This window comes from Tupaia chinensis, unplaced genomic scaffold, assembly GCF_000334495.1.
Source record: "Tupaia chinensis unplaced genomic scaffold, TupChi_1.0 Scaffold143921_1, whole genome shotgun sequence".
Classification (NCBI taxonomy): domain Eukaryota; kingdom Metazoa; phylum Chordata; class Mammalia; order Scandentia; family Tupaiidae; genus Tupaia; species Tupaia belangeri.
In genome coordinates, this window is record NW_006203772.1 from 306828 (window position 1) to 318497 (window position 11670).

The 11670-nt window shown below is 47.5% G+C and overlaps 2 protein-coding genes across 8 annotated transcripts in view; both read right to left on the reverse strand.

Moving 5' to 3' along the window:
* Positions 1–5222, reverse strand: part of RSKR (ribosomal protein S6 kinase related) — a 6720-nt gene extending 1498 nt beyond the window's left edge. The window contains exons 1-12 of one of the 2 annotated variants that reach the window (XM_027767109.1): positions 5000–5222; positions 4358–4609; positions 4183–4266; positions 3993–4061; positions 3567–3636; positions 3272–3376; positions 3074–3114; positions 1264–1291; positions 1072–1161; positions 899–987; positions 662–772; positions 7–216 (exon numbers count right to left, since the gene is read on the reverse strand). In XM_027767109.1, the coding sequence (XP_027622910.1) occupies positions 7–216; positions 662–772; positions 899–987; positions 1072–1161; positions 1264–1291; positions 3074–3114; positions 3272–3376; positions 3567–3636; positions 3993–4061; positions 4183–4266; positions 4358–4609; positions 5000–5056 (1206 nt within the window). In that variant the 5' untranslated portion in view covers positions 5057–5222. Of the gene's footprint in view, positions 1–6; positions 217–661; positions 773–898; positions 988–1071; positions 1162–1263; positions 1292–2786; positions 2815–3073; positions 3115–3271; positions 3377–3566; positions 3637–3992; positions 4062–4182; positions 4267–4357; positions 4610–4999 lie in introns of both variants that reach the window. The other variant, XM_027767108.1, reaches the window with a different exon arrangement.
* A 137-nt stretch (positions 5223–5359) lies between these two features.
* BLTP2 (bridge-like lipid transfer protein family member 2) overlaps positions 5360–11670 on the reverse strand; it is a 46683-nt gene continuing 40372 nt past the window's right edge. For 3 of the 6 annotated variants that reach the window (XM_027767105.1, XM_027767106.1, XM_014582916.2), the window contains exons 32-39: positions 11195–11375; positions 10365–10451; positions 10028–10138; positions 8361–8496; positions 8125–8255; positions 7843–7944; positions 7140–7274; positions 6509–6732 (exon numbers count right to left, since the gene is read on the reverse strand). In XM_027767105.1, coding sequence (XP_027622906.1) covers positions 6550–6732; positions 7140–7274; positions 7843–7944; positions 8125–8255; positions 8361–8496; positions 10028–10138; positions 10365–10451; positions 11195–11375 — 1066 coding nt within the window. In that variant the 3' untranslated portion in view covers positions 6509–6549. Of the gene's footprint in view, positions 6077–6508; positions 6733–7139; positions 7275–7842; positions 7945–8124; positions 8256–8344; positions 8497–10027; positions 10139–10364; positions 10452–11194; positions 11376–11670 lie in introns of those variants that run through there. The other 3 variants (XM_027767104.1, XR_003547351.1, XM_027767107.1) reach the window with 3 other exon arrangements.

Consider the following 11670-nt stretch of genomic DNA (forward strand, 5'->3'; position numbering starts at 1 on the left):
AGGAATGAGGTGGACCAGGAAGGACCCCAGATCACAGTCAAAGTCTTTGAAGGGCATGGACTCCAGTGGACTGAGCTGGGTAGCTTGTATCTCCATGACAAAGTTCACTGGTTGCTTCTGTAGGAGCTCTGGGTCAAAGGCCACACCCCGAAAGAAAGGGTGGACCTGGAAGTGATGCAGATAACGTAGACGGTGGAGAGGGTTCTGGCATAAAAGCTGAGGGAAACAGAGCACAAAGGATGAGAGACTGAGATAAAAAAGGGCTGAACAGGAAAGATGGGAAGGAGAAAGAGGTTCCTGGAGTAGAGAGAGAAGAACCCTAAAGACTAGGTCTATAAAAAATGGAGAAACAGAGGATAATTTGGGGCCAAGGTGGGAATAAAGGACTGAATTTGTGAGTTTTCAGATGGTAAGAGTGCAGCACTGGTCCACTCTCTCAGAAGGATCTATCTGTTCTGGATGGGGAGGAGATTGGAGGACAGAGAACTCCAGAATTAAATCTGAAGTATTGGTTAGCGGGCAAGTAGTTAGGCTGTTAAGTTGGAGTCTCCCCTGCCCCACAAAATTAAGCAGAGGAATGGAGAAAAAAACACTTCAGTAATAGGGTAAGGAGAGGGTGAATGGTTTGGTAGTCCAGAAGGAAAGAAGTGCTCACCCTTACCTGATGGAGCAGGAGCGAGAGCCCTGGGTTAAGAGAAGCTGGAATCTCAGAGTCACCATGGGTCACACTTGCCAACATGGCCACGTGATCTCTCTCTGCAGCCACTGGAAACTGAGTTAAGAGGTGGGGAGTTGAGGTAGGGTGTCATTCAAAAAAAACAGGATTTCCTGAGGTCTTCTTCCCACCACAGGGCAAAGCTGCTCTCTTCTCTACCCACCACCACGACCGTCCCCTCACCTTTCCAGTGGCCAGAGAGAAGAGCAAGACACCCAGGGACCACCAATCAGCAGCGTGGTTGTAAGGCCCTCCACTCAGGACCTCTGGCGCTATATATTTGAAAGATACTTGTCACTGACATCATATGGCTATCCTTCTGCCCAGTGTACCACCCGCTTTAGCCTTTCTCTCACCCATGTATTGGAGAGTGCCACAGATAGTATAGGCCCGGGCTCCCTGGGGCAGGTGGCGGGCCAGACCAAAGTCTGTCAGTTTCAGATGGCCTACGAAAAAAGGCAACAGCAACCGCTCTGTTCCAGCCCTCCTCAGCCATGATTTTATTCCTAAACTGGGGTTTCTGTGACTGGGGGTAGAAAAAGACTTACCTCGTTCATCCAGAAGGATATTCTCCAGCTGAAAGATCACAAGAGAGAAGATACTCTTCTTTTAATTCTTTTATCATGTATACCATCTCCCCAGCTGAGTAAGATGCCCTACTCAGCATTCTAATCTATACTTGGAGGGCCCTCATCCCCAATCCTTGGCACCCACAGGGGCACCAAGGTCAACTCATCTCACCTGTCTTTACCCATGCCCTCCCCCACCTTCTTGGCCCTACTGGAACTTCTTAACTGAGGCCCCTCCTCAGACGAGAAAAAGCGCTGAACTCTACCTTCACATCTCGATGGACGATTCCTAAGTCATGGAGATAGCCTGTGGGTGACAGTAAGAATGAGGGGTTCCAAAGCTCTCCTGTTCTTCCCAGTTTTCCTGGAGACCCCCACTCCCTCCCATCCCTATTCATTGATCTGCAATTAGTATTGATTCTCTTCTCTCCTCCCCCACAACGTCATCCTTCTCTCTGTTTCCTTTATCACTGTTTCACTTACACAGTACCAGGACCAGCTCAGCAGCAAAGAGACGGACCAGAGTGTCAGGAAAGCAGCGGACAGTAGACCACAGGGAGTGCAGATCTGTGCTGCAGTAGCTACACACTGCAAAGCACCAAAAGTCCAGGTAGTGTCTGGGGGTTATGGTGCCTGGGCATCTGTAGGCCTCCTGCCCAAACTGATGCCACCAGCTATTCCCTCTCCCTTTGAGGTGCTACAAGAACAGAGTAAGGGCAAGATAGGGAATCTCAGGTGGGAAGTATGGCGGGTCAGGATTGAGAAGCCAGTCACTCACTAATGAACAGGTGCCGTCTCCCCTGCCAGCTGTCTCCCAAGCTGTGTACAAAAGGATGGCTGATCTGTCGCTAGGGGCAAAGAAAACAATAGGAAGAAGCAGGGTCATGAGGATAAAGACAGCCAAGAAATCAAGTTTACCTACATGTGCAAAAAAAGGGAGCTGCCACCTCACCTCTCAGCCCCCAGCAACTCCACAATTAGGATTGACTGCCAGGTAATCCTGGAACTAGCACAGCAATAAGAAACACACTGGGACATGCTGGAGAGGTTTCTTTGGCAGGACCTGGATTAACTACTGATAGCTGATGGCTATTTTTTCCATGATCTACTTTGGTGTTAAACCAGGTTGAAACAGATTGGGGGGGGGGTGCTTTCCTATCTGTGGGTCAGCTCTTGCCAAGATCCTTTCCAGGATTCTGCTTACCTGGATGCTAACCTCCTCTTTGCACTGCCTCAGGGTGTCCCTCTGTAGGACCTTTGCCTTGGGCACCACCTGTAAAAGGAGTGATGACTCAGAATAGTACTATTGAACTGTTTATTCCTCCCAACCCCTGAGGACCCATGATTTGAAACAGGGGTTAGAGAATAATGTGAACAAGTGCCTAGAACCCTACCTTTATAGCAAACACAGCATTCTGGGTACAATCTAGCACCTTGAGGACAGTTCCAAAGGAGCCTTTAGCCACAAGCCCCAAAGTGACTGGGGGTAGAAAAAGACTTACCTCGTTCATCCAGAAGGATATTCTCCAGCTGAAAGATCACAAGAGAGAAGATACTCTTCTTTTAATTCTTTTATCATGTATACCATCTCCCCAGCTGAGTAAGATGCCCTACTCAGCATTCTAATCTATACTTGGAGGGCCCTCATCCCCAATCCTTGGCACCCACAGGGGCACCAAGGTCAACTCATCTCACCTGTCTTTACCCATGCCCTCCCCCACCTTCTTGGCCCTACTGGAACTTCTTAACTGAGGCCCCTCCTCAGACGAGAAAAAGCGCTGAACTCTACCTTCACATCTCGATGGACGATTCCTAAGTCATGGAGATAGCCTGTGGGTGACAGTAAGAATGAGGGGTTCCAAAGCTCTCCTGTTCTTACAGTATGTTCAGAATTTAATTCAAGCCCTGACAATTCTTATTGATTCTCTTCTCTCCTCCCCCACAACGTCATCCTTCTCTCTGTTTCCTTTATCACTGTTTCACTTACACAGTACCAGGACCAGCTCAGCAGCAAAGAGACGGACCAGAGTGTCAGGAAAGCAGCGGACAGTAGACCACAGGGAGTGCAGATCTGTGCTGCAGTAGCTACACACTGCAAAGCACCAAAAGTCCAGGTAGTGTCTGGGGGTTATGGTGCCTGGGCATCTGTAGGCCTCCTGCCCAAACTGATGCCACCAGCTATTCCCTCTCCCTTTGAGGTGCTACAAGAACAGAGTAAGGGCAAGATAGGGAATCTCAGGTGGGAAGTATGGCAGGGGGGGGGTGGGAAGCCAGTCACTCACTAATGAACAGGTGCCGTCTCCCCTGCCAGCTGTCTCCCAAGCTGTGTACAAAAGGATGGCTGATCTGTCGCTAGGGGCAAAGAAAACAATAGGAAGAAGCAGGGTCATGAGGATAAAGACAGCCAAGAAATCAAGTTTACCTACATGTGCAAAAAAAGGGAGCTGCCACCTCACCTCTCAGCCCCCAGCAACTCCACAATTAGGATTGACTGCCAGGTAATCCTGGAACTAGCACAGCAATAAGAAACACACTGGGACATGCTGGAGAGGTTTCTTTGGCAGGACCTGGATTAACTACTGATAGCTGATGGCTATTTTTTCCATGATCTACTTTGGTGTTAAACCAGGTTGAAACAGATTGGGGGGGGGGTGCTTTCCTATCTGTGGGTCAGCTCTTGCCAAGATCCTTTCCAGGATTCTGCTTACCTGGATGCTAACCTCCTCTTTGCACTGCCTCAGGGTGTCCCTCTGTAGGACCTTTGCCTTGGGCACCACCTGTAAAAGGAGTGATGACTCAGAATAGTTCTATTGAACTGTTTATTCTTCCCAACCCCTGAGGACCCATGATTTGAAACAGGGGTTAGAGAATAATGTGAACAAGTGCCTAGAACCCTACCTTTATAGCAAACACAGCATTCTGGGTACAATCTAGCACCTTGAGGACAGTTCCAAAGGAGCCTTTAGCCACAAGCCCCAAAATCTGTACAGAGAAATGGAGGAGATGGAAATTGAAACTGGTCATTTCTCAATTTCTCCCAAAGACAGACCCGTCAAAGATTCCATTGACCTACCTTCAGGTGCTGCTGCTGCCCCCTAATGGGCCTAATGGGAAACTCCGGTAGAAAGAGGCTGATGAACTGAGGCACTGGCCATTCAGACAGAGGCTTCTCTGTCAGCAGTGAGGCTGGCTCTAGGGGCTCCAGCTCCAGGCACTGATGCCCCTGTACTTCCCACAGCTCTTCCAGACCTGACCTGATGGTCCCCACACCTGACCAGAGGCTCTTCCAGCCTCGGGCCCAGGAGCCCCGCATGTTGTCAACCTGCTGAGAACCAAGGGAGCCACTCTAAATCCACCCCTGAGGCATTGCAGGTTCTATCCACGGTATCAAGCAGTCCTTCTCAAATCTCAAACTTAGAGGTACATATTTTAACACAAGGCAAAATTTCCACAATCCTTGCTTTGTACTAAGCCTGGATTTCCTGAACACAATTCAAATCCTCTTAAGAAAACTAATCTCCACGATGCATCAGGAATAAAATGTGTGCCTCAGTCTGGAGCTGTGACACTCATTGTGGTCTCCCTGCCCCACCCCGACATGGAGCATCACTGACCAGCTCCTAAGCAGGTACCTCCTAGGCTCAAGCCTATGCCTCCTTCACCACCGCCCCCGACCCTGCCCCCATTGACAGACTGCCTGATCCCCACAGCCTACCTTGTGAGGAGGAACTTCGCAGGTTTGTCGCCCCTGCCGACAGTTCACTGTTCCCATCCCAGCCTCTGCCTCCTCTCTGCTTCCGCTAAATCTCCGTCCCAGTTACGTAAGTGATTCCTCCCCTGATGCTGTACTCACTACATGAGCCCCGCCTCTCCTCATGTACACAGCCCATCAGCGTGGGGGCAGCTGCACTAAAGGCTGGGAAGCATCTATGCCATAGCTTCAAGGCAGAGGAGGAAAGAGGCCAGTCCTTAGTATGGAAGCAGCAGATGTGTCTTGGGTTGATGGGAAGGGAAGGACACAGGTTGAACGCATGTACTCAACACAATAATAATAAAAACAGCATCAAATTTAAAATATTTTTTTCTCTTTAAATCACTTTTTTTTTTTTTTTTGCCATTCTCCAGGGTACACCCCAGGGGGAAGATTAGGGGACCCATGACAGCCTGGCTCCTATTGCCATCCTCCCAGGTGAGCTTAGCACACAGACTGGGGAGGGGCTGATCCCCCCCAGAACACTAATACCTCTTTCATGCAAGGCAGTGGAGTGAAGGACAGAGGATCAGCCCCTTCCCCTCAGCTTCCTGGCACAGAGGGAGAGCAGTTATACCTAGAAATATATATATGTGTGTGTGTGTATATATATATATATATATATACATGTATATATATATATGTCTATTTATAAAAATATATCATACTTGATCAGGACTGTCCCCCCACCCCTTCAGCGGACCCTAAAGGAACAGGGTCCTGCCCTGGGCCCATCCCCTAGGTCTTGCTCTCTTGTTGCCTCTGGCCCTAGGCCTGATGAGCATGAGGTGCAACTCAGCATCACTGTCCACCATGCCTACAGGAGAACAGCTGCTGCTGAAGAGCGGCACCTCTCCACGGGACCCTATGGGATCCTGACCCCCATAATCCTGGTGGATGAAGGGAAGCCCCTCCCACACCACAAGTCCCTGGAGCCCCAGCCAGAGTCAGATCGTGTACTGCATCCTCTCAGATTGCCAGATCACTTGCGCCTGCCAAAGATGGACTTCTTGCCAGGATTCTTGTCACCCACACTTAAACCAATAAGAAGTCGGGCTTTCTCTTCTCGCCTGCCCCTCAGCTTACTGGCACAGAGAGAGAGCAGTTATACCTAGAAATATATATATGTGTGTGTGTGTATATATATATATATATATACATGTATATATATATATGTCTATTTATAAAAATTTATCATACTTGATCAGGACTGTCCCCCCACCCCTTCAGCGGACCCTAAAGGAACAGGGTCCTGCCCTGGGCCCATCCCCTAGGTCTTGCTCTCTTGTTGCCTCTGGCCCTAGGCCTGATGAGCATGAGGTGCAACTCAGCATCACTGTCCACCATGCCTACAGGAGAACAGCTGCTGCTGAAGAGCGGCACCTCTCCACGGGACCCTATGGGATCCTGACCCCCATAATCCTGGTGGATGAAGGGAAGCCCCTCCCACACCACAAGTCCCTGGAGCCCCAGCCAGAGTCAGATCGTGTACTGCATCCTCTCAGATTGCCAGATCACTTGCGCCTGCCAAAGATGGACTTCTTGCCAGGATTCTTGTCACCCACACTTAAACCAATAAGAAGTCGGGCTTTCTCTTCTTCCGCTTGCTGTTGCACATTCAGGTCTGACTTAGTTTCTAGCTTTCCTCGGACCTCAGACCCTGTTGCAGGCTTCAGTCTTAACTTCTCTTTGATTACCTGGCAGGTTGGGGAGGAGTAAAAGCAAGGTAATTATCAGTGGACAGATAGAATAGATGAAAATGAACCAACTCAACAAAGTCTAATTAAATGGTCAAATTAAAATGGTCCCTGCTTTCCAGAAGCTTACAGTCTAATTAGAACCCATTCTAAACCTGAGGTTTTATCAGCCCCTAGATTCCTAAAATCAACAGCAATTGATATACAAAACTCTTAGTGAACATTCAATTTAGTCATCAGGGTGAAGTCACAGAAAGGGAAGGGACAGAAAATCCCTGCTTCATTCACCTGCCTGTTCCAAAGACTATTTGTTCATAAATCCTAGAATGAAAAGCTCCTGAGCAGAGAAGGACCTGCCTGCTTGCCAGTCCCTGATAACTAAATAGCCATGAGACCTGGAGGGATACCTGGGCAACCAGGGCTTTGCGGCTGTCCCTTTTCACGGCCATGGCAAAGTCTAGCCATGTCCATGTGTTGTTGTGGTACTCCAGACAGGGCAGCACCAGGTTAAGATCACCCCAGTCCACACTGTTCTTCTCGCCCTGCAAGAGAAGGAGGAGCAGAGAGGAAAAAGAGGGGAAAAAAATACATTAGGTACCATTTTGAATTCAAGCCAGTATTTGAGTGCGTTTTACAACAGCACCCCTGAGATGCTGATTCCCCTTACCTTGGCAATAGTAATGGCACTGCCTCCTGAGGGGAGCAGTGGGAAGAGCAGATTTATTACTCATAGCCCGTTCCCACAAGAAGCCTGGCTATCTCCCTGTCTATAATTTCTGATGATTTTTTTTTCTTACTACCAAATGGCACATGCGTTCACCAGAGAGATATATATAGAGAGAGGCAGAAAGCACCCTCCAATAGTGCGTGGTCATGCCACAATCCCTTCTCCACTTCTCCATCCTATTGAGATTTTGGGCACACACACACACACACACACACACACACACACACACGTCTGGCATGTCATTCAAGCCAGGATTCAAACCATGGTCAGTCATGTGGGATCCGTTTCCCTTAACCACTAAGCTATGGAGCCGGCCCAATCTCTGATGATTTTATCTGGTTCCCTTCCCATCCTGTTCTAGAAAGTGTTAAGGAGATACTGACCTTGTAGCTGACACACAGTGGAACCTGTGGAATCTTTATGTAGATGAAGGAGTTGTTCATGGCAGCTCGCTCTTTCATCTTGTCAATATCATCTACAGGGTGCTAGGAAAGGCAGGACAGGAAATGTGAGCTCCTGAAAGCACTAGCAGAACAAACTCAGGACCCCAGACATCACCTTTCACTCCTAGAGTAGACTCAAAGGAAATAGAAGAAATCCCCAGCCAGGCCCAACATGGCGCCTCAGGACCCCCATTTTCCTACCATCAGGGGCATGTCTGGTACCTCGGGAGATCTGCGAAATGACCTTCTGACCCCAGAACTCCGAGTCAAGCCCTGTGTCACACCCTTCCCAGGGCCAAGAGGTACTGCATCATCTGTTGCAATCAGTTGCCGAGGCTTCACCACTGGTATTCCTATAAAAATGCAAGTATATCAGCTGTTAGTCTCTTTTTGAAGCTTCTGCTGCCTCTGGGGCTGCCATCCCATCCTTCTGGTGCTCCACCATCAAAAGTTCTCACTGGTAGTCACCAGTTTGGACTTATCCTCCTCATCACCAACTTCATTATCTTCTACACTTCGGCCGGGAAAGAAAAAGCCCATCATTCTATGGAAGAACTGGTGTGTCAGCTGGATGGTGAGAGGTACCACATTTACCTAAAGGGGAAAAAGGTTAGAGAAACAATTAAGCCCAGTTTACTTACCCCTAATATAGTCATATGCCACATAACGTTTCAATCACAGACTGCATATTCGACAGTGGTCCTATAATATTTTAATAGGCTATATCAGATAGCCTAGGCACGGACTAAACTATGCCATCCAGGTTTGTCTAAGTACACTTTCTACTTTTTTTTTGGAGAGGTTTTTTTTTTTTTTTTTGCTTTAGGGTGTGTGTGGCTGCCAGACAGAGAGATACAGAGAGACAGAAAGCAAGAAATCACCCCTCAGGGGGTATGGCCACGCCACAATCCCTTCTCTGTTCTCCTCTCGGGATCTTGGGCATGCACGCACACGCGCCCGGCGTGAGTTTTAAGCCACCAGGTCCAGGACGCAAACCGCGGTCAACTCCATGGGAGTCCAGCAACATAGCCATTATGCTAACTGCTGGTCCCTAAGTACACTTTCTTTAACATCTGTGCAGTGATGAAGTCACTTAACAATGCATTTCTCAGAACTTATCTCCATAGTTAAGTGATGCAGGACTGGGAACTAGCAGATAGCATAATGGTTATGTCACTGGACTCCCACATAATTGACCACAGTTTGGGTCTCAGACCTGGCAACTTAAAGCTCATGCCAGGCACGTGTGTGTGCATGCCCCAAGTCCCAAGAGGAGAATGGAGGAGAAGGGATTGCAGCATGGCCATCCCTCTGGGGGTGATTTCTCACTTTTTGTCTCTGTCTCTTTGGTGACTACATGTGCCCTATAGTAAATATCTCTTGAAAAAAAAAAAATTGATGCAGGACTGTATAGCATAACAAGCAGTAATGATTTATTTATTTTGTACTTTTTTAAAAAAATTTGCTACAGGACACATGTGGTCACTGTGGGGGTAGAGAGAGAGAGAAAGAGAGAAAAATGAGAAAGTACCCCCCGCCCCCAGGGAGATGGTTATGATGCAATCCCTTCTCCTCCATTCTCCTCTCAGGATTTTAGGTGCAAACATATACACATGCACACCTGGCATGTTTTTCAAGTGACTAGGTCTTGGTTTTGAACTACATAATCAGCAATGTGGGTTCTAGCTGCCTTAACCACCACACCACTGGCTGGACCCACACAGCTAGTTATTTAAAAATAAAAAACAAAAACAAAACAAAAAAACCCATTTATTTATGTACTGATATTTACTTATTTATTCATTTATTATTATCATTATTATTTGTTTAATTTGACCAGAGAGAGACAGAGAGAGAGAAAAGGAAAGTAGGAAAGCAAGCCTCCAGGCCCAGGACTCAAACCGTCATCGGCCATGTGAGAGTCTAGCATTTAACCACCATGCCACCTGCTGGATCCATATACTGATATTTATGTTGTTGTGATTTTCAAACCACCTGGTCTGGGACTTGAACCACAGTTTATGGTGTGGGAATCCAACACCTTAACCATTACACCACCTGCTGGCCCCCCAGATATCTTTTGACTAACCTATGTTTCTGGGTCTCCAAGGGATTATTTACTAACCTCAAAGTGCTCCTTAACAGAAATGCCCCCAACAGGGGGTCGGACTTTACTGAAGAGGCGGAGAGCTAGCTGTCGCCCAGACTGGCAGGAACTCTGGGGCCGCAGGACAACCTGTAGAATAGAGTGTGAACCACAGCTTAACCCAATGTTCTCCCTACCATAAATGGAACCACAAATTACCTGCAGAATGAAAGAAAAGCAATGGTCTCGCTTAACTGGGCAAGCTTTTACCACCTCAGATCACATTATTTCCCATGGGTTTATGTGGAAAAGCCATTTTAAATGCCCAGTGCTAAGAACCATGCAAATGGTCTAGGAATGGGGAAATAGGACTTGCCTTATAGACAGCATTAGGGAGGAGGTTGTTCATAGTGAACCAGCCCAATTCCAGAAGATGTTCTGCTGTGTCATCAGACTTGTTCACCTGCAAAGACAGATTTTGCCTCTGTCAACTATACTAAGTGATTCTCAAGAGCTTGCTAGAAAATTGCTAATATTCTGTGTTTTCAGATTCTTCATATGTTTAATCTCAACTTTTAAGATTTTTTTTTTCTATTTTGTACAACTGATACACTCTCTAATCCAGTGTTTCTCATGGGCATGATTGGCCAGGGCACTAGATGCTAACAGTAATTCCTAGTCATTGTGACACTGAAAACTGTTCTCATTCATTTCTAAATGTCTCTTATGGGAGAAAGTAATAAACAATGTCCTCTACCCCATGTTAATGAGTAACTGCAGAAAAGCTAAATGTCAGTATTAGAATGGTTCTTTTTTTTTTTTTTTTAAGAATTATTTTATTTAACTTTATTATTATTATTTTTTAATTTGACCAGAGAGGGACAGAGAGTGAGCGGGGGAAAGTGAGAAAGCAAGCTGCCAGGTCTGGGAGTTGACCTGGAAAACTACTTCCCTCTGGGTCACACCTGTTGGGATAATCTTCTGAAACAACAAGAGAAACATTTGATCGAACTTATCTATATTTGTATCATTTAATATTACAGATGTGCCTAATGGAGCTCTGCTTATGTTTCTGATTATTACCATCACTAATAATCACAGAAAATTTTGTCCCTTTTTGCTTATCTTTTTGTGAGCTGGACTTCTGCGACAAGTCAGTGTCTCTTGATACACCTACCATATAGTATGACCGTATAGTCCAAATACCTTGCTATAGAGGAACCTCTGCAACTCCAGTTCAGCAATTCCCAGCTGTCCATCTTCCTCTGTAAGGCGCCATCTTGCCTGAGCAAAGTAAAACTCAGTGCGACGGACCACACTCACATCTTCTGGTTGCTTTCGCAGCTCCATCTTGTTGGCTCTCTGTAGTTGGAAATCCTTGAAACACCTGTAAGTAGATAGGAGAGCCAAAACCAGTAAGAGAAACAGCACACAGACTAGGGGTGGGCTAGAATGTTCTAGAATGGTGCAGGAGGTAAACCCAGAGATGAACCTATTCTGGGTTATCTAGCCCCTAAATTTTTTTAAAAATTGTTTTATTGAACGGCCTGGCCCCCCTCCGGGGGCCCCGCGGCCGGGGGGCTTCCGCCCCTGCGCAGCCGCGCACCGGAACGGCCTGGCCCCCCTCCGGGCCGCAAGGCTGCAGCCGGCTCCCCTCTGGGGCCGGCCTCCCCGGCCTCTCC